The 17,965-nt window shown below is 43.0% G+C and overlaps 1 protein-coding gene across 2 annotated transcripts in view; it reads right to left on the bottom strand.

Moving 5' to 3' along the window:
* LOC135282455 (septin-2) overlaps positions 1 to 8,905 on the bottom strand; it is a 34,815-nt gene extending 25,910 nt beyond the window's left edge. For both annotated transcript variants that reach the window (XM_064392255.1, XM_064392254.1), the window contains exons 1-5: positions 8,799 to 8,905; positions 3,979 to 4,030; positions 2,801 to 2,900; positions 1,273 to 1,359; positions 570 to 693 (exon numbers count right to left, since the gene is read on the bottom strand). In XM_064392255.1, coding sequence (XP_064248325.1) covers positions 570 to 693; positions 1,273 to 1,359; positions 2,801 to 2,900; positions 3,979 to 4,005 — 338 coding nt within the window. In that variant the 5' untranslated portion in view covers positions 4,006 to 4,030; positions 8,799 to 8,905. The remainder of the gene's footprint in view (positions 1 to 569; positions 694 to 1,272; positions 1,360 to 2,800; positions 2,901 to 3,978; positions 4,031 to 8,798) is intronic.
* Positions 8,906 to 17,965: the final 9,060 nt, after the last annotated feature.

Genomic DNA, 17,965 nt, shown 5'->3' with positions numbered 1-17,965 from the left:
AATTACATTTATGAATTTAGTTTGTTGCAAATTGCCCCGTTCCTCTCTAGCTGCTTTACAGATTTCTTTCTTCATAATCATTATGCTAAAGTAATTATGCATATTTTCCAGTGTATCTACTGACAATTATTTCATCCATTAAAGACTGTCGTTGATATTTAGGCCAGAGAGAGCCAAGTGGTAACTTAATCATAAAAAACCACCAGTTCTACCCAAGTTGCTGGTAGTACCTACAGACAACAGGGAATGAAAAGAACTGTCTGAAAAACATGGAAACTGGATGGGCCAGAGACACAGAAAGTAAAAGACAAAAAGTTTCCTCCCTCCAGAATTTTGCTCTGTTGGAATGGCCATAGAGACAAAAAGCTGACTGCAGTGCTCAGAGAAACTTTTTGAAGGAGAGGCTGTGAATTTTGAGGCAGAATCATAGACACACCCTACAAAACTTTTAAGAACATCAGAAGTTGTTATAAAATTTAAACTGGAAGTTGTAGAAAGTACCAGACACACTAGAATTGTGTTTGTGTAAGACACACACTTTATTAACAAAGCAGTATTTACACACATACCAGTCCTGGCTGTTAATGGCATCTCCATATCCTGGTGTGTCAACTACAGTTAAACGCAGCTTCACCCCTCGCTCCTCTATCTCTACTGTAGAAGCTTCGATTTGAACTGTCCTCTCTATTTTCTCTAAAATAAAGGAACATTTGGATTGTTATTTGCCTATCAGTTCCTGCAGAGACCCCCACAGGAGGAACTGCAAGCTCAAAGAGTGTTGTAACCTGCATGACATAAAATATTTTATCAAAATATACAAAGTAGTAAGCAGAATATAACAGCATGTTTTTGTAAGTAAACAAGAAACAATGAACTGCAACATGAGTTTACTTATGACAATATGCAAAAATAAAATAATAATACTCAAAAGCACAATAGATTCTTTGTCAAAAGGTTATTTACATCTCTAACCAGGATTTAAGGCACTACAGACAAAAAGCAGCAAGAAGAAATGGGGATTAGAGCAAAACCACATTTAGGTATATTGATACCTAAAAGGTTTGGGAGGTGTTCTTTTTTTTAATAGCAGCTGATAAACAAAAGCTGTCTTTGAAAAATAAGAAAATGACAGCTCAACAAAACATAATTTAGAAAATTTAAATACAGCATGATGAAGTGGTGTAATGGGTAAAGAAGGAAGCAATATTAACTGAAAGAGCATGAAATTTGATAGGGTGGAGTGTGCTGGAGGAACTGCAAAACCACATTTACCTGCAGCTCCAGGAATATAACGTTCTGGATAAAGATCAGTCAGGAACAGACTGTTAATTAAAGTGGATTTTCCTAAGCCAGACTCACCTACAAACAAAATAATTCAGGTTATTAAGCATATACACTTTTTACTCCAAGATTTTTAAAGCACCTTGTCTTTCTCCAAGCCCACATTATGGAGGAAAAATAATTTGTTCATCAGGATCCACCCTAGCTTTTGATATAAAAACATCAAAGGTTCAGCTAAGCACTTTGAAAACACCGGAAAAACAAGCCTTCAGTGTTTTCATAAGTGTTACATGAAAATTGTAAGTTTACTGTAACAGATGTCACAATAAAAGCTGAAAGGTCATACAGCACTTGGACTATAGATCTAGAGATAGCTCAGTTACTTGAGGGAAATTACAGCTTTTTTCACTTAAACTTAAAAATCAGGAACTATAACTCTCTTGCTGAAAATTTCTGAGAGCTTGAAGGTTTTCCTAAGCTACAAATTGAACTTGGAACACTGCTGGGAAGATAAATGAGTAAAGCAATCCCAAACTAATAGTCAAGTTTTGTACCCTTACACTTAAGCCCATATAGTTTCCATGGAACTGAAAATAATAAAGCAAATTATTCAAAATTCACCTGAGAAGTTTTATAATCCTGTAACTTCAAATGATACAAATTTTGTCCTACATCTAAGTAACAAAGTTAGACGTGTAAATTTAACTCCTAAATCTGAGTTACAAAAAATTGCTTGCTTCCTAACTCAAGGAATCAAAGGAGCCAGCATTTAGACCAACTGGCTGTATTATTTTAGAGGCTTCTAAGCTGATATTAGAGAAGAAAAAATTATTTGTATTTCTCATCACAAGCTACATGACACAAGAACTCTACAATTACCACAAATTACCTGTTTATCTCACAAACTGCTGAATACTGTCACCAAGTAATCCCAAATGGTACTACAGAGCACATTTTCATTTTTCACTACTGCTACAAAAGAGTAACAGTACTGTGGACTCCCCTTGCACATGCAGACCATTAAACTGATTTAATGTAAACATAACATCACTAGGAAGAGCTTTGTGCCTAAAGGACTCTCCATCAAAGAGACTCAGAGGTGCTCATTGACAGAAGAGGCAAATTACAGGTTTATCTCTGGCACCAGAGTGAGTCAGTACAGAACAGCAGAGAACACAGCAGCAGCATCACCATTTCAACAGCAAGACACTCACTGTGTGCATTCATGCCTGCAGTGGGGAAATGAGTGAAAGAAAGATTAAACAACTACCCCTGTCATCTGACGATGAATCAGGAATGCCAAAATGTCCTGTTGGCTCCAAGTCATCATCTTTAATCACTATAAATACTCCCTCCCACTAAACATGACAAAACAGCAACAGATGTAATTAGAAAGTGTATAGAGGTTCAAAGCTTTTTCTGCTGTGTAGCAGTCAATTGCTAAGTAGGAAGATGCATACATCTATGTGAAAGAAATGTTGTTGTATAACAGTCAAAAATACTTAAAGAGCTCACTTACCAACCACCATGAGTGTGAATTCAAAGCCCTTCTTCACAGATTTCCTGTGAACCTGGTTGGGCAGATTAGCAAACCCCACATAGCCTGCCGAGTCGGAAAACTGACAAGAAAACAAAGGTTGAATATAAATGAGATCCCTTTCCCCCTAAAAAGTTGAAAAAGAGTTTACTTGATTCTACACAATAATAGGGGTATATAAAGCACAAGGAAGAATAGAGAATGAAACCTTTTTTGCTGCAATAGCAAAGCAGACCTTAAAAAGGCTCATTTACCAAGCAGGCTGATATAAATAGAAATCAGATAAGTACCTTGAGCTATACAAACAAGTCTCCCCTTGGATAAAATCAAAATCTGCAAGCTTGCAAGAACACACTATTACTAATCTTAAGAAATAAATACAGCTCAATATAAAAAATTCTGTCCAAATTTGGTGTCTGCTGCTATTATCTTCTATAAAAATAATGCATATGCTCACAGGTAAAAAACAAGAACATTGTACTAATGGAGGATTACTGAGATACAATCACACAGAGATGTATCTTTTGCTGCTTAAGTTGTTCACCTATCTTCACAATCTTTGACTTCTAACACAAAAGCAGGAAAAAGAAACATGCCTGAAAAACTTATCAAAGAGATTTGGGCTATAAACAGGGCAGTCGGCTCCAACATCTGTTACCCACTGACTGAAAACCTAACAGGAGCCTAAATAAGAACTGCAGCCACCTAATTTAGGGACCTGTGGGCTACCTGGAACCAGATGTCTTCTTCACAGATGAGCTTATCATGAGAACAGGTTTTTTACAATGCCATACACTTCCAGTGGCGTGGGGGGATACAAGGTAAATCACTTAAAAGGTAATTATTTATTTGCTAAAAATCCTTTTAAAGCCCATCTGGATGGACAAAAACATTAGGAATGGAGGTTTGTCACATGAAATTTCCTTAGGTGAAGGTACCATTTTAACTTTGTAAGCAGAGACTGAATGGTGAACAGCAGAAAGTCTATCACTAGGATCACATAAAACCTCTGTTTCTACTAAGCAGTTCCTTTTAAGAAACACATCTGAAGCAATAAGGTATCATTTATTCACAATTTTAGCATTTCAGTAAAACTATAAATGTTTTCAGAAGTTGAATAGATTCTAGACAAAATATTGGCTATGCAGCCATCTCTTTACCTTTACTTTTTCACCTGACTGAGACATGTTTCTTCACTTCAAGTTTCAGACACTGGAAGAAAAAAAGCCATAGTGCCATGTTAGCTGACTTGAAGATTACATTACTTTTAATTTTGAACTGATCAACTGCATGTAATAATCACATTTTATTCTTGTAAAATGAAATGTCACATACTCAAAGATTACCAGAACAAACAAGCCATAATCAAAATGTCTTCCTTCTGAAATAAATCACAGGAGTACTTAATTTCTTAATTTTACTTAATTTAAATTTACTTAAAAATTTCAAAACAGAAAAAATCCTTTAAAATGCAAAATATTAAAATTTAGTATCATAACAAACTTTCATCCATCCTGTCTTTGTAGAAGGATTGTTCAGAGATAGGCGAATGTAATGCAAATGTTGTCCAAACATTACATTTGAGAATTATTACCACATCCAAAAATTCTCATGAGAACAGGACACCTACATGATTCCCAGGTAAGGGTCAGAACATAACATTATTTTCAGTGACTTCAAAGTGCTGTTGCTGAACAGGACACTACACTTGGCTAACCCACGCTGGACGCAAAATTCATGCCAGTGTGAAGGGCTATCAAAAGAGATTTGTTCTTTAGTTCCAGACACCCAGAACAGCTGGACTTTGGCAAGCCCTTATCTCTTTACTCAAGGATGTTAGCTGTGCTATAGATTAGTTATCAGGGCAAAAGCAAAGCCCTTTCATTTAGAGCAGCCCCAGAGTAGGGACAGGAAACGCAGAAGCGGCAGGAGCACTTCACAGCTTGGTTTGTTGACAATGCAGCTCTTGGCCTGGAAAAGTAGGGAAGTGACCTATGCAGGCACCTGTGTGTTCAGACCTTCCTGTTGGGTAGCAGGAGTCATTTTAGCAGGATACAGTCCAGTTTGTGACACTGGCAGTTTGACAGTCAAATCCTGGCAGAGTCCAAGCTCGGGACTGAAGGAAAAGTTGAAGTTAGCATAATTGCCACTTGGAGTTCTAAAGAAAACAGATCTCCAGCTCCCAGGGTTTTTCATTTGCCCTGCAGCAGGCATTTAAAATCCTGGCAGCTGTGCAGGTACCACCTACCTTATAAGCAAGGAAAGCTGTTTTTTTCCCTCCTTCAACTACTTTTCCCCATACCCAGCTCATTTGTGTACTAACAAAAGCACAGTGCACCCATTGCCATGGAAAATAGGGAGGTCCTCACTCTAATCATCTGTCAGCCTTAACTGTGTATTCCTCAAAACATTCTGGAAAGCATCCCTTCAGAATGGCTTTGAAAACCAGAGCTTCTTTTCCTGTGACCAGTATGCAAAGGCTCATTCCAGCCTCCAGCCAATCATTGTCACAGATCCTTAAAGACACTCACAATCCCACTGAAGTAACTCTGTTGATATCTTGTTTCTAAGTTTGGAAACCTCTGTTGTCACCTTGTCAATAAAATTAGTAACATAGTTCAAGAGTTTAGAAAAGCTGGTAGTTACTGAGTGCCAATGTAGATATACCTGACCCATTTCTCACAGTAAGGCCAGAGAAGTCACCCAGGCCCTCTGTCCACAGATAAAGGAGAGACAGGGGAATGATTCAGGTTTCAATATGCACAGCAAATTCCCTACTTCTACTTTAAACTGACCATACAGTCACATCCATTGGAGCATTACTCAAGTTACTTGATTAAAAAGCACAAGAGTCAAAATTGCCATCAACTGATTATGACACATTCAGCTTCAAAGTTAGTCTGTTATCACATACAGAACTTTTTTTCATAAAATTATCTGTTCCACAAGTACAGCTTACAAAACCTGTTTCTTACAAGGCAAACCACATCACCTTGTGTCTTACTCTGACTGAAAAGTTGCTGTAGCCAAAGCAGCAGCCCAGCTGCTGTGATCACATCATGACTGCAGCTCACACTTCCAGTTAGCAATTTCCCAATGTCTTTTGTTGGAATAGAAATGTGCTAGCTAAGTTACCTCAAAAACAACAAAAAACCCCGCAGAAACACCTGCTGTTCCACCACACTTAAGGTGCCAGGGTTCATTTGGGAGCTCAGTTGCTCAGCCTTGACACTTTGCAATTCCTAATACTGCCCTCATGAGGTTTCCTCGAAAATCATTCCACCAAACTTCCCATGACCATGTGCTGCCTTCCCAAAGCTCTACCACACAGTACAAATCAAAAGCTCAGAATGAACAAAATGCCACCCGTTAAATCCTCTCACAGCACCAAAAAGCACAGCACCTCAGCTCTGCTCACAGGTGAGAGCTTGGTGCTGGAGCAGTCCCTGTTGTGCAGTGAGCACAGAAACCCACAGCCCTGGCTGCACACAGCCGACTCCAACATCAAACCAAGGTGAAGCTGAGTCTCTGACAACACTCTAGGGATTTCACACACCTGGAAATTTTAGCATCTAATTTCTTATCAATTGTCCAGAACAAAATGTATAAAAAATCCCCACAACTAAGGCAAACCAGAGCAAGAACTGTATCTGTTCTGTTTTCTTCAGATTTTCAAAGTACTCTTTCAATCAGTATGAGATATGCAAAACAGCACATACAAAACAGTTCAAGGAGAAAGGAACGGATAAGATACATTTGCAACAACTTACAAAAAGCAGTGAAACTTTATCTGTAAATAATGCTGGGCTCTACTTAGCAGGCCCAGCAGAAATAAAGGGACACTGTGCTACAGCATAGGAATGTTCAAATCTGGTTTTGAACAGCAGATAACACAACAAAGTTTCATTCTGGATTCCAATAAATTCCTATCCTGAACAATTTGATGCTGGCAATGTAAAGGAGCAAAGCAAAGTGCCACTGAGTTCAGCTGCAGCTGGAACGTGCCATCCCACTGTCCTGGGCTAAGAGCAGTATTCCGGTGAGGGAGAAAGAGAGAGGAAGGAAAATGGGTCATTTCCTTTGTTCCTGTCAGGATGCAAGAAGTAAACTCTGAGGAACAGGCAGACGGGGAGCTTCTCAATAGGAACCAGCACAAAGAACACTACAAACATGCACAAAGAGCGTGTCCATATAAGGGTACCAGACAACATTTTCAAATAACCACTTCAGAGTGACCTTACAACCATCTCAGCAAGCAGAACAGCCCTCCTGATGTCTCAAATGAGGCTTCTTTCTTCCATCAGTGGCTATATAACTCAGACAGTTTTTTGGCAGTATTTAGTGGCCACAGACAGGAGTAAAGACTTGAACAGGTTTCCCAATGCTGGAAATGGTCTCAACAGCATCAGCATTCTGAAGTCACTTTTCAGACTTAAAGCAGACAGAAACACCAAGATATCTCAGTAAAACAGCAGTATTTGTGGTTTCTCACTAAAATAACTACAAACCCAAGGAAGAAATATCAAATCTGAGTCACCTCAATAATAATAGAAAAAACTGCATGATTCAGTGAATCACTGAGTTCTAGCAAATGTATCCAGCACAGCCTGTTCTGTGTGCCATGCTTTGTTCCTGGCATGTCCTCACCTCTACTGTGGGAAACCTCCTCCAGATGAACAATCCCAAGTGACTTCATTTTTGCTCATTAGAAATAGGTATTATCAGTTGAAGGAATTCTCTTTTATACACTACCAATTCTGCTTTACTCTTATTCAGGAAAATGACTATATCACTTCCACCAAAGAAGGAATTTACAGAAAATGCAACAACCCAGGTGTGACTTTTGCAGACAGACCACGCTAAGTGTGAGCCACTGCTCTGGCTTGGAACTGATGTTCAGAGTTCATAAGTTCTACAGACTTCCTTCTGGTATTGTCTGTGAATCAAGGAAACTGCACAGGGAATACTACTGGGAAGGCATCAACATTTGAGACATGCCTGTGACTCAACAGCACACATATGCACAGCAGAAGGAACACAAGAGTTCAACCATCTGTATGAGCACCATTCTTAAAAGGTCAAGAAAAAGCAACACATGAACCTAAGACTCTAATCTTAAATATTTTATTTAAATCTCAATTTCAATGCTAACACGTGACTCTAAACAACTTCCTTTCATACTGTTTTATCAGTGAGAACAGCTACTTGAAATGCACAAAGCAGGCAGTGATTCCATTCCAGTTTTAGGGATGATGTTTCCATGCAAGCAGCGTTTGACAGTATTTTTGCCGAGTTACTGTGTCAAAAAGCACTGTTAAAAAGACCTATAATTGTGAAAAACAGGAGGTTTTTTTTTAATTAAAAAGATAAACATATTACTCGATTACTCATCAGGAAATAGGCAGCTCTGCCTCACACCCTCAGAACTCAAGTATAACTGTGTACATACTGCCAGCGCACAGCAAACTGGCACGTTTGTGTTTAAATCATTTCCAAGTCATGCTTAAGTCTCACGATACCATGAAGTCTCTGACCTACGAGCAGTAATTAACGACAAAAAGAGCAAAGCTGGGGTTGGGGGCTGTCCCCGCTCCAGTGCCCCGCCGCATCCCCGGCAGCCGCACCGCCCCGGTGGGTGCCGCAATTTTAAAAGCATCCGAGGAATGCCTGGTGGAGACAGCACTTCCTGCTCCATCCCCTCCTGCATCTCCGGCTGCCCCAGCAGCGCGGGCCCGTCCGCATCTCAAATTAATCCCGCCTTGCTTTAAAAACACATCGAGGTGTGCGCGAAACGGCTCCACCGCGGCGTCCCGGGGCTCCTGCCGCGGCTGCACCTCTCCCGTCCCCACACAGCGGCTGCACAGCCCTGCCCGCACTCGGCGGCGGGGGCCGAGGCTGTGCCCGGCACGGGGAGCCGCTGCAGCGCCGCGGGGGCGGCGGCGCCGCCGGAGCCGGGACGCGGCCCCTTCCCCGCGCTCACCTGAGGCCGCGGCCGCTCCCGCCGCCAGGCCGCGATCCGCCGCTCCGCCCCGCCGCCCTCCCGCATCCCAGCAGCCACCGCGGCGGAGCGCCCGCCTACCCCGCGCCACTCTATGGTCCGCGCCCTGCCGGAGACAGCAGCGAGAGGCGGCGCCGGGAGCAGCGAGAGGAGGGACAGAGCGTCCCCCGCCCGCCCCGCCGCGCGCGGCCATGGCGGCCCGCGGGCCGGGGCCGCTGCCGGACCGTGTTCCCAAGTGCCACATCCACACGGAACGGTTTGGTTTTGTTTGCCACCCAAACATCGTTGAGTTTTGGGATTGCTCCATTTACAGCGGGTTTATCGATACTCCTCAGTGGTACTCATGGCTGGTGTGATAGCCGGGGGGAAATGCAGCTTAAACTTCGTGCTGTTTGACTGTGATGCAGTGTAGCACCAGCCTGGCTGGTTTGCAGATGCTCGTTCACACCAGAAGCAAATTCCTCTCCGAACATTGTACAAAGAATCCCCGGTGTTTGTTCACTTACACTGTCCCCTCCCGTCAGGCTTTCCCTCTGCTCTGTGCGAGCCCCGGCCGCTGTCACCGCGGCAGGGCCGGGCGGGATTGCCCGGTGGGATTGCCCGGTGGGATTGCCCGGTGGGATTGCCCGGTGGGATTCCCGGGTGAGATGCCCGGGTAGGATTGCCCGGTGGGATTCCTGGGTGGGATTGCCCGGTGGGATTCCCGGGTGAGATGCCCGGGTAGGATTGCCCGGTGGGATTCCTGGGTGGGATTGCCCAGGTGGGATTCCCGGGTGAGATTGCCCGGTGGGATTGCCCGGGTGGGATTCCCTGGGTGGGATTCCTGGGTGGGATTCCCTGGGTGGGATTCCTGGGTGGGATTGCCCAGGTGGGATTGCCCGGTGGGATTCCCGGGTGAGATGCCCGGGTGGGATTGCCCGGTGGGATTGCCCGGGTGGGATTCCCTGGGTGGGATTCCTGGGTGGGATTCCCTGGGTGGGATTCCCTGGGTGGGATTCCTGGGTGGGATTCCCTGGGTGGGATCGCCCGGGTGGGATTCCCTGGGTGGGATCGCCCGGGTGGGATTCCCTGGGTGGGATCGCCCGGGTGGGATTGCCCGGGTGGGATTGCCGGGTGGGATTGCCGGGTGGGATTGCCCGGGTGGGATTGCCGGGTGGGATTCCCCGGTGGGATTGCCCGGGTGGGATTCCCCGGGCGGGATTCCCTGGGTGGGATTGCTCAGTGGGATTCCCCGGGTGGGATTCCCCGGTGGGATTGCCCGGGTGAGATGCCCGGCTGGGATTGCCCTGCGAACCCTCGGAGGTGTCAGGGACTCCAGCAGGAGTGTCAGTGATTCCCACAGTTAGATTACGGACACAGATCACTTTCTCGTGGGGAAACAGTGTTACACTGCCCAAACTCTAAACCCAACACTGTCAAAACTAAAATACATTTTAGCTGAAGTACTGGAAAAGCTTTTTCCAACCTTCCAGCTTCAAGAACTGTGTTCAGGAAAGTTCCTGGACATCTATCCACACATTTTGAGAGGACAGTTTGTGTATGTGACCCACCAACAAATCTTTTGACTTAAAATTCTGAATACCAAGAAATACATTTCTGTTATGTCTGCATTGCCATCCATTAAGCAAACAGGGCTGCAGCTTGCAACAGGAAAATCTGGAAATGAAACAAATGCTGCTGAAGGCAGACTGGCATTATCTGCAATTCACATTGTGCTCATATTATCAACTGAGCATTGATGGGATCTGAGTAAGAACAAGATAAAAGCCAGTGAAAGCACAAGCAAGCTCCATTTCCTAGGACAAAATGTGATGTTATAACTCAAAGTTCTGATTCACACTTCCTTCCTGGAGGAGTTAAAAGATGGCATTTCAGTCTTCCTTAGACATTAAGGTTTTATTTTCAATTATTCCATGGATTTCCAAATAGGTGTTTTATACTATCACCATAGAAACAACTGTGGCAGTTTTTCTTTCACTAAATTAGAACACTGTGGTGGACACAAGATTTTGCACACATGCACTGCTATTACAAACAGCTGCTTAGTATCTGAAGAAATTATAAGAAATTGGCACAGACGATGCCAAACTGCAGACTGCCATCAACACAGAGACAGGTGGAAGCTAGTGCTTTCCCATGACTGTCCCTTTCCTTTGGTAGGATTTAGTGCAAGGGGTGAAAGAGTCTCTAGAAATTTCAAATCCTTTGCTATCGAGGCAATGATTTTCCCAAGTCATGGCTGAATCAGACCGCTGACCAATTGTCACACAAAATGTTCAGGGAAGCCACAACCCTTCCAAAGAAGTCCCAGAAAGTGATGTAAGGAAGGGCACCTGGGGTGAGGGCAGAGGTCAGTCCTAGCAGTGCCCTCCCTCTGCAGTGCTCAGGAGCAGATGCTAAGGAAAAGATAAAAGCAGCACGGTGCCTGTGTATCCTCCCAGATTCCAGCCATCTGCAGCTCAGCAGCTTCCTGAGCCAGAAGTTTTATCTTGATGGTTCTCTCTTCCATGAATTTTTCTTCTTGCTTTTTGAACCCATCCCAACTTCTGGCATTAAAGAGCATCCTGTGACAATGAGTGTTACAGGGCATTACTCGCTTGATGAAAATGTACTTTTGTTACCTTTGAAACCTGTTATGAGACTCGTTATGAAAGTGCAGTTCCCAGGCAATAGAACTGGAATTGTTTGGGGTGTGTGGCTGAGAAATGCTGCACTGCAGACACCTACAGCAAATGCAGCCCCCCCAAACACATGCTGCATGTTTTTTATTTCTCACACCAATATTAGCAGAGGTGCAAACAGAAGAAGAGCTTGTACTGAGGAACACTGGTTAAATAGTCTAGAAATGTTCATGCTGTGAACAGCAGCCTGACTGTGAATCACTCATTGCCAGGATTACTATTTTTGAAAGAATTTTGTTTCGTTTTTCCCTTGGAAGTTCCAGTGCTTTTTCTTGAAGTTCCTGATACATCAGGGTTTACATTATCAAAAGCACAAAAGTGCTTCCTTGAATTCAAATCTTAACTTTGTGTAGAGTCACATCTTAGTAAGTCAGAAATACCTCATACATCCAGCAAAAGACATCATGTGTCTTTTGTTCCAGTTCTTACCAGAGAAAATGGTGATACTGATTATAAGAAAATAAATACAGCCATAAACTGAAACCTAAATGGAGTTTTAATAGGTAAACCAACTCCACATTCCTCAGCATTAGTTTCCTTAAGATATGCTGCATAAAACAGTTTTTATTTTTCAGTTGTGAGATCCCTTTTAACTTAATTTTATTTCAGTGAAGTCTTTTCCTCACATAGATGAATGTTTGGGTTTGAGCCTAAAATTCTGTGTGATTGCTGTAATTAATGGCTGCACTATAAAATCATCGAATCATGGTCATATTGACTCGGGACTGTAAGACACTGAGCATCTTGAACTCTCCCAAATCTCTCTGCAGATAAAATTGCCCATGGGCTGATTAAACAACTTAATCATATACATAAATCCTTTTAATTTCCATAAGATTTCAGTTTGTGTTTGATTCAAAGTATTTGTGTATGCTTTGCCAAGTTACAGTACAGTACATGGCTCCAGATCCAAACCTTTTAGGAATAAATCTGCTGCACACTGTGGGTGACATCCTCTTTTAAAGGATTAGGAGAGAAAAAAAAAACTTCTAATGTAGCTGGTGGGAATGTCAGATCAAGTAATTTAGATATTCCCTGGGTTAATTTGTAGGATTTGGGTGTGCTGCAAGACAGAAATTTAGGGGTGAAGTTCCCATTGATTTGATCAAAATACTCTTTTGTGTAGGGCTTTGTCTATGGAGTCACCAATGGGATGAACCATTCTAACATCTCAAATGTCCTCATTTTTGCAGACATGCTGCATCAGGAATCAGAACTTTCAGGTCCATGAAAGCTGGTGTCACTGATGAGCTCTTCTGAGACCTACAGCTCAGAGCTGGAGCCTGGGCAGGGTAGGAACAGGAAGCCACTATCTGTGCATGCACCAGGATTTACAGACACAAGCTGCTTTACAAGAAAATCTGCAACAGATAAGTATTTTCCCTTGCTGCAAAGAACGCCCAAGCCTCATTTTCAGTGACACACTACAGGAAATGAAGATTATATTTGATTTATAGTAGTCTCAGAGGAACAGAAGTGTTTCTTTTGCATTTACCAGCACATACAAGCCCTCTTTTTCAAGATGCTACTTATGGCAATGAAGAAGCAATAAGAAAAGCCTACAAATATTCTCCAGTATAAGAGACATTTTGCATCTTTCCACCAATAACAGTCACCCTTTCCTCTTACTGGAAACAAAATTCCCTTTAGGAAGGAAGTCAGGATTGACCAAGCAGATGTGCGTTATTCCCGACAGCAGAGCTTGCCCCAGATGTGGTGGGGCTGCACTGCTGAGAAGAGGTGTCCCAAACCCCCCACATCTTCTCAGCAATGCACAAATCTTCAGACAAGAGATAAATGTAGTGTGTTTCCCATCACTAACCCTGAATAGTTTTCAGTAACTTCATGGTCATGTGTTTACTAATTACTTTCAACATCTGCAATGTATATTTAAAACAATGGCATTTGTCCTGGCTGACGCTGCTCTTTGCAAAGTGACATCTCATCTGATTTCCCAAGAATTACATGGGAAAGAGATCTACCAGGGTCCTGGTACACCACAATCTGTGGAAGGAGGCTAACTCTGGAAAAGGACAAAATTAAACTATAGTTCTCCTGAAGGAAACATGATGTAGAATGGACCATTAGGCATGAAACAATGTGGATTTCCTATAGCTTCCCCCCATCCTGCCTATCCAAGCTTTAATATGTTATGTTCTCAAGATCTGTCCATAGCATTAAAGAGAACTATTTAAAGTGGCATGGCCTAAGCACATATTCAGTGAGATCTTCTGATGAGTGGGATAATCAAACTCATCTACATGACATTTTAAACTTTGGGAAAGGGCCCCCATTGCCCATATTTACTGCCCTGGAACACCATTAACATGGGGTTGTGGCTGTCTAGTGACACCACAGTGTTCTCTGCAAAGCTAAATCCAGAAAAGAAGGTGCTGGAGGGTTGGGTGCTCAGCAGCTCACCAGTGCAGCCCAGCTGGTCCTGACTGTGCTGACTGGAAATGTTCTCTGCAGGGCATGCTTTAACAGAGAGACATGAAAATCAATTCCAACACTGGGAAGTTGTGAATCCTGCTCCAGAAGTTTATGTGCATAGAAATTCAAGAGGGGGGATGTGGAACTTAGTTCTAATGATGATTTATCACTATTGTTTTCCTCATTCAATGAGGAAAGTACCTGTAACACTGTCTCAGCATTCCCACCATGTGTAGTCCTGGCTGCACCAGGGCAGACTGTGTGTGGAAAGAGTAGAGCCTGATACAGGGCTAGGGCCACTGAGTCTGGAAAGGAATCTGCAGCAGCAAATAATGAAGGCTGGAAGCACATTTATAACTTCTTTCAGTGTTTTTCCAGCTACATATATCCATTTCCTTCCTTTCTTTTACCTGAGTCTAGTCACATCACCACTGGGAGGGAACAGGGCATCCATTTCTCAATCCTGAGGGGCAGCAGCAATGCTTGAACTAAAAAAAGTGTTGGATTGTGCATCATTAGCATCAGCCACTGAGAACACTAATTGTTCTTGCAAAATTCTGGTCTGATTTTGGTTTTGCTCAAAAGATGATCTAAAAGAAGAAGTGGCAATTTCATGTTAACCACTTCAGCTCGTTTCTGAAATAACTGATCCTGAAATAAATCCTGTGGTGAAATTGAGCACTTTCATTTTGTAATAACCTGCTCATTTGACAAGAACTCATTTCCTATGTGCCAGTCTTGTGATGTGTTACACTGAAGACACGTTGGCACTGCTGACACACAAGAACTTCCTGGAACCCTATCCTAGTATGGAATCTCTTCTGTTGGGAAATTCTTTTGCATTTTAAAGGAAAATTCAGAAAGAAATAATCTTCTCTGAGAAACCTCAGGCTTTCTAAATAAAGAACAGCCTTTGCCTAACCCCTCTGTGTTTGTAAATCTCCCTGCCTTTATTTCAGCACTAATTAGAATACAAAATATGGCACAAAATCAATCTCTAATAGGATTCCTAATTCTTCACCTTTGCTTATGTCTGATCCAAAAGTTATGGTAAGCTGTCTCGAGATCATTGAGCTTTTAATTAATCTTTTGACTCATACTCCATCTTATTCACACAAACAATACGAGGTTTGTGCATAAGATTGATCCCAAATGTCATTTTCCCCTCTGTCTTCCAGATACTTAATATTATAGGGATTAGAAAGAGCAGAAGCACTTAGGTAAGGGACACTCCACAAATTATAAACCAAGTGTGCTCTGCACACTACGTTTCAGGTCCCCAAAGGCAAATCTATCCAAACATTGCTGTGGGAGGCCTGGGGCTGAGCAAAGCCCTGGCAAGGCTGGAGGGGCTGGGCACAGCAGCTCTGTGCCATGGGACGGGGTTCATGCACCAGCACAAGCAATGCTGGTGAGAGCCTGGACCCCCCATTAGCAGCCCTCCCAGTAACTCTGTGCCTGGTGTTTGTCCTGATTGTCAGGAAAGGAGCAAAAACACAATCACCTCTAATCCCAGAGCCCCTCTTGCTATAGTATGGCTCCTGTGCAATTGTTCTCAGCTTGAATACCACTTCCGCCCATTTTCACAGGCTGTAAAGCCCCCCTAAGTATCCCCTTAGAATAATTTAATTAATACATAGCTGAAGCAGAAATAGATGTAATGACAGGAATGGTCATTTGTTAAAGAGCTACTTTGCTGTAAGAGCATCATGCCTTTCAGTTTAAAGGAATTCAGACCTTTCCAGCAAGGGTTTAACTTAAAAGGAGGGATTTTCTTTACTTAACACCCCAAATAAAACATCATGCTGATTTGTATTTCCTTTTAAGAAAGTAGAACCTTTTCATTTCTGGGAGTTTCATTTCCAGTGTTTTGACATTAACACCATCAGAAACCACACCATGCTGAAGCTGATGGTGTCCTCAGGCCCCCCAGCAGCAGTAAGTCAAGTAAGCAAACCTGTGAGCACCTTGCACCCGTGGTCTCATTAAAGGTAGCCTGTGCAACAAACTTTTAGGATCAAGGAATAAAGTAATTAAAAATGGAGGTTGTTGCCAGTAACCAGGATAAAAGCTAATATCTGGGGTTATGAAAAGAAACAGACAAAAGTGAAATACCAGGAATGGAAATGCCTCTAAGCAGAAAGGTTCTGTTGCCCTGCGATTATTAAGCATGAATTTCCCAAGAGAAATAATTGCCTTGGATTAAGTGATTTGTAGGAATCTGTTGCTGGGTTACAGGTAGCAAAGGAAGGTGGGGTGAGGCTTGCAGAGGTAAAACAAGCCATGGGCTGGTTTCCCTTCTCAGCCCAAAGACCCAGGCAGCTGCACTGGCCCCTTGAGTGCCTCCCAGCCAGCACAGGAGCACACACAGGCCGTGTATGGAAGGAAACTCAGAGTTCCGTGCTCCCGGGCAAGTGGCAAGGGTGGGGCTTTCCTGTGCTTATGGGCTAAGATAACTGGCATTTCTCCCCCCTTTCTTAATTGTTCTTCTGTGCTGTTTTCTATATAATCATTATTATCATCATAAATACAGATGTTATTCAGTTTCAGACTGTGATCTGGGTTTCTTCCTGTTCACCTCTGAGATATCTCTGTCTCTGTGGATGGGTTTTTTGCACATTCTCCTCTCCCTGACACCAGGGACTCTTCTGAGTGATTGTAAGCAGCCCCAGTCTGACAAACTGCACAGCCCCAGTCACACATTCCTCCTGGACTTGCACACTGGAATTTGCAGTTTTGAATAATTGAAGTAAACTGTATGTATTTTATATACAACTGGAAGAGGAGATAAATCCTCTGAGCTCTGTTTACCAGGCATTCTTTGTTAGGAAGACATTTTCCATGCTAGAATAGTTTACAGCTCCTCAGGAAGAGATAATCAAAAGGTTGCAGTCATCACGTGTCCGCATGTCCAACTTCATGATGGCCCACAAGCTCCTGATATTCTTGTATTTCTTTTTTTGGGTGTCTTGTGGCTATTTGGGTATTTTGTGGCTAAAATTCATCTTCTGGTTATTAAAAAAAAGGAAGTGAAAGGCCTTATTCAGTGTGCTGTGACTTTGTTGTCATCGTCCTGTTACTACACTGGGGTCCTCTGCTGAAGTCACCTGTCAGGAGGTGCGCAGGGCGTTGCTCTGTTACTTCAGCCATCACATCCTCAGCTGTCAATCCATGTGATTCCTTTAACTTTTGCTTATTCTTTCTTCTGCTGCTTCTTCCTCACATGTGCACTTTTCCATTCATGCTGCATTCATATCAGTCTTAAGATTTGGATCACAAACCTCTGCATGCCACAAGATGTGCTGTGCATTTTTGTACAACAGAGAAAACCACTTATCCAGGGCGCAGGAAATGTGTTCATTTCAACTCTGCAATCTCCTCTACACTGGAAGGACACTTTGGGCTAACTGAAACTAAATCTAGTCAGACCAATTCAAAAGTTGCAGTGAATATAACTTTCAATTTTGTCTAACACATTTAAACCTACTGCAATCAAAAAGCCTTTCTCAAGACCCCCAGTGCAAAGCCACTGGGGCACAGCCCCTTGTGAGTTCTGTGAGGCAGCTGATGAGGTCTGTCCTCTTTCTCCAGCTGCTGTAACTGCAACATTCACACCACAACACTCCCTGCATCTGCCAGCCTTGGGGGGCTGAGACCTGCTGCTGGCTGCAGGGGCTGAACCAAGGCTACTTTGCAAGAACAATCCAGGACACCAGGGGTCCATGAAGAGACTGTAGCAATTACATTTGCCCGGCCTGATGATAAAATCCCTTGCAAATACAGCAATTTTGACATGGGCATTTAACTCCTTAACCTATCATAAAGATTCAACAGTACTGGAACAATTGAAACAATAAAGTCAAGTTTGGAATCTTTGTGAAAACATGTTTAAATTGTATACCTTGCTCTTGGCTCCAGAAGCAGAGCAAACTGTCTCATCCCTGGTGTAAGCTAAGAGCAGTTATTTTTCCTGGACCTATCTAAGAATCTGCCTACTGGTACTGACAGGTGACATGCAGATCCCATATCCAAGGC

The sequence above is a fragment of the Passer domesticus genome, chromosome 17 (genome assembly GCF_036417665.1).
Source record: "Passer domesticus isolate bPasDom1 chromosome 17, bPasDom1.hap1, whole genome shotgun sequence".
Lineage (NCBI taxonomy): Eukaryota > Metazoa > Chordata > Aves > Passeriformes > Passeridae > Passer > Passer domesticus.
Note: the sequence above shows the minus strand (reverse complement) of the source record. Positions and strands in the feature narration are given on the sequence as shown.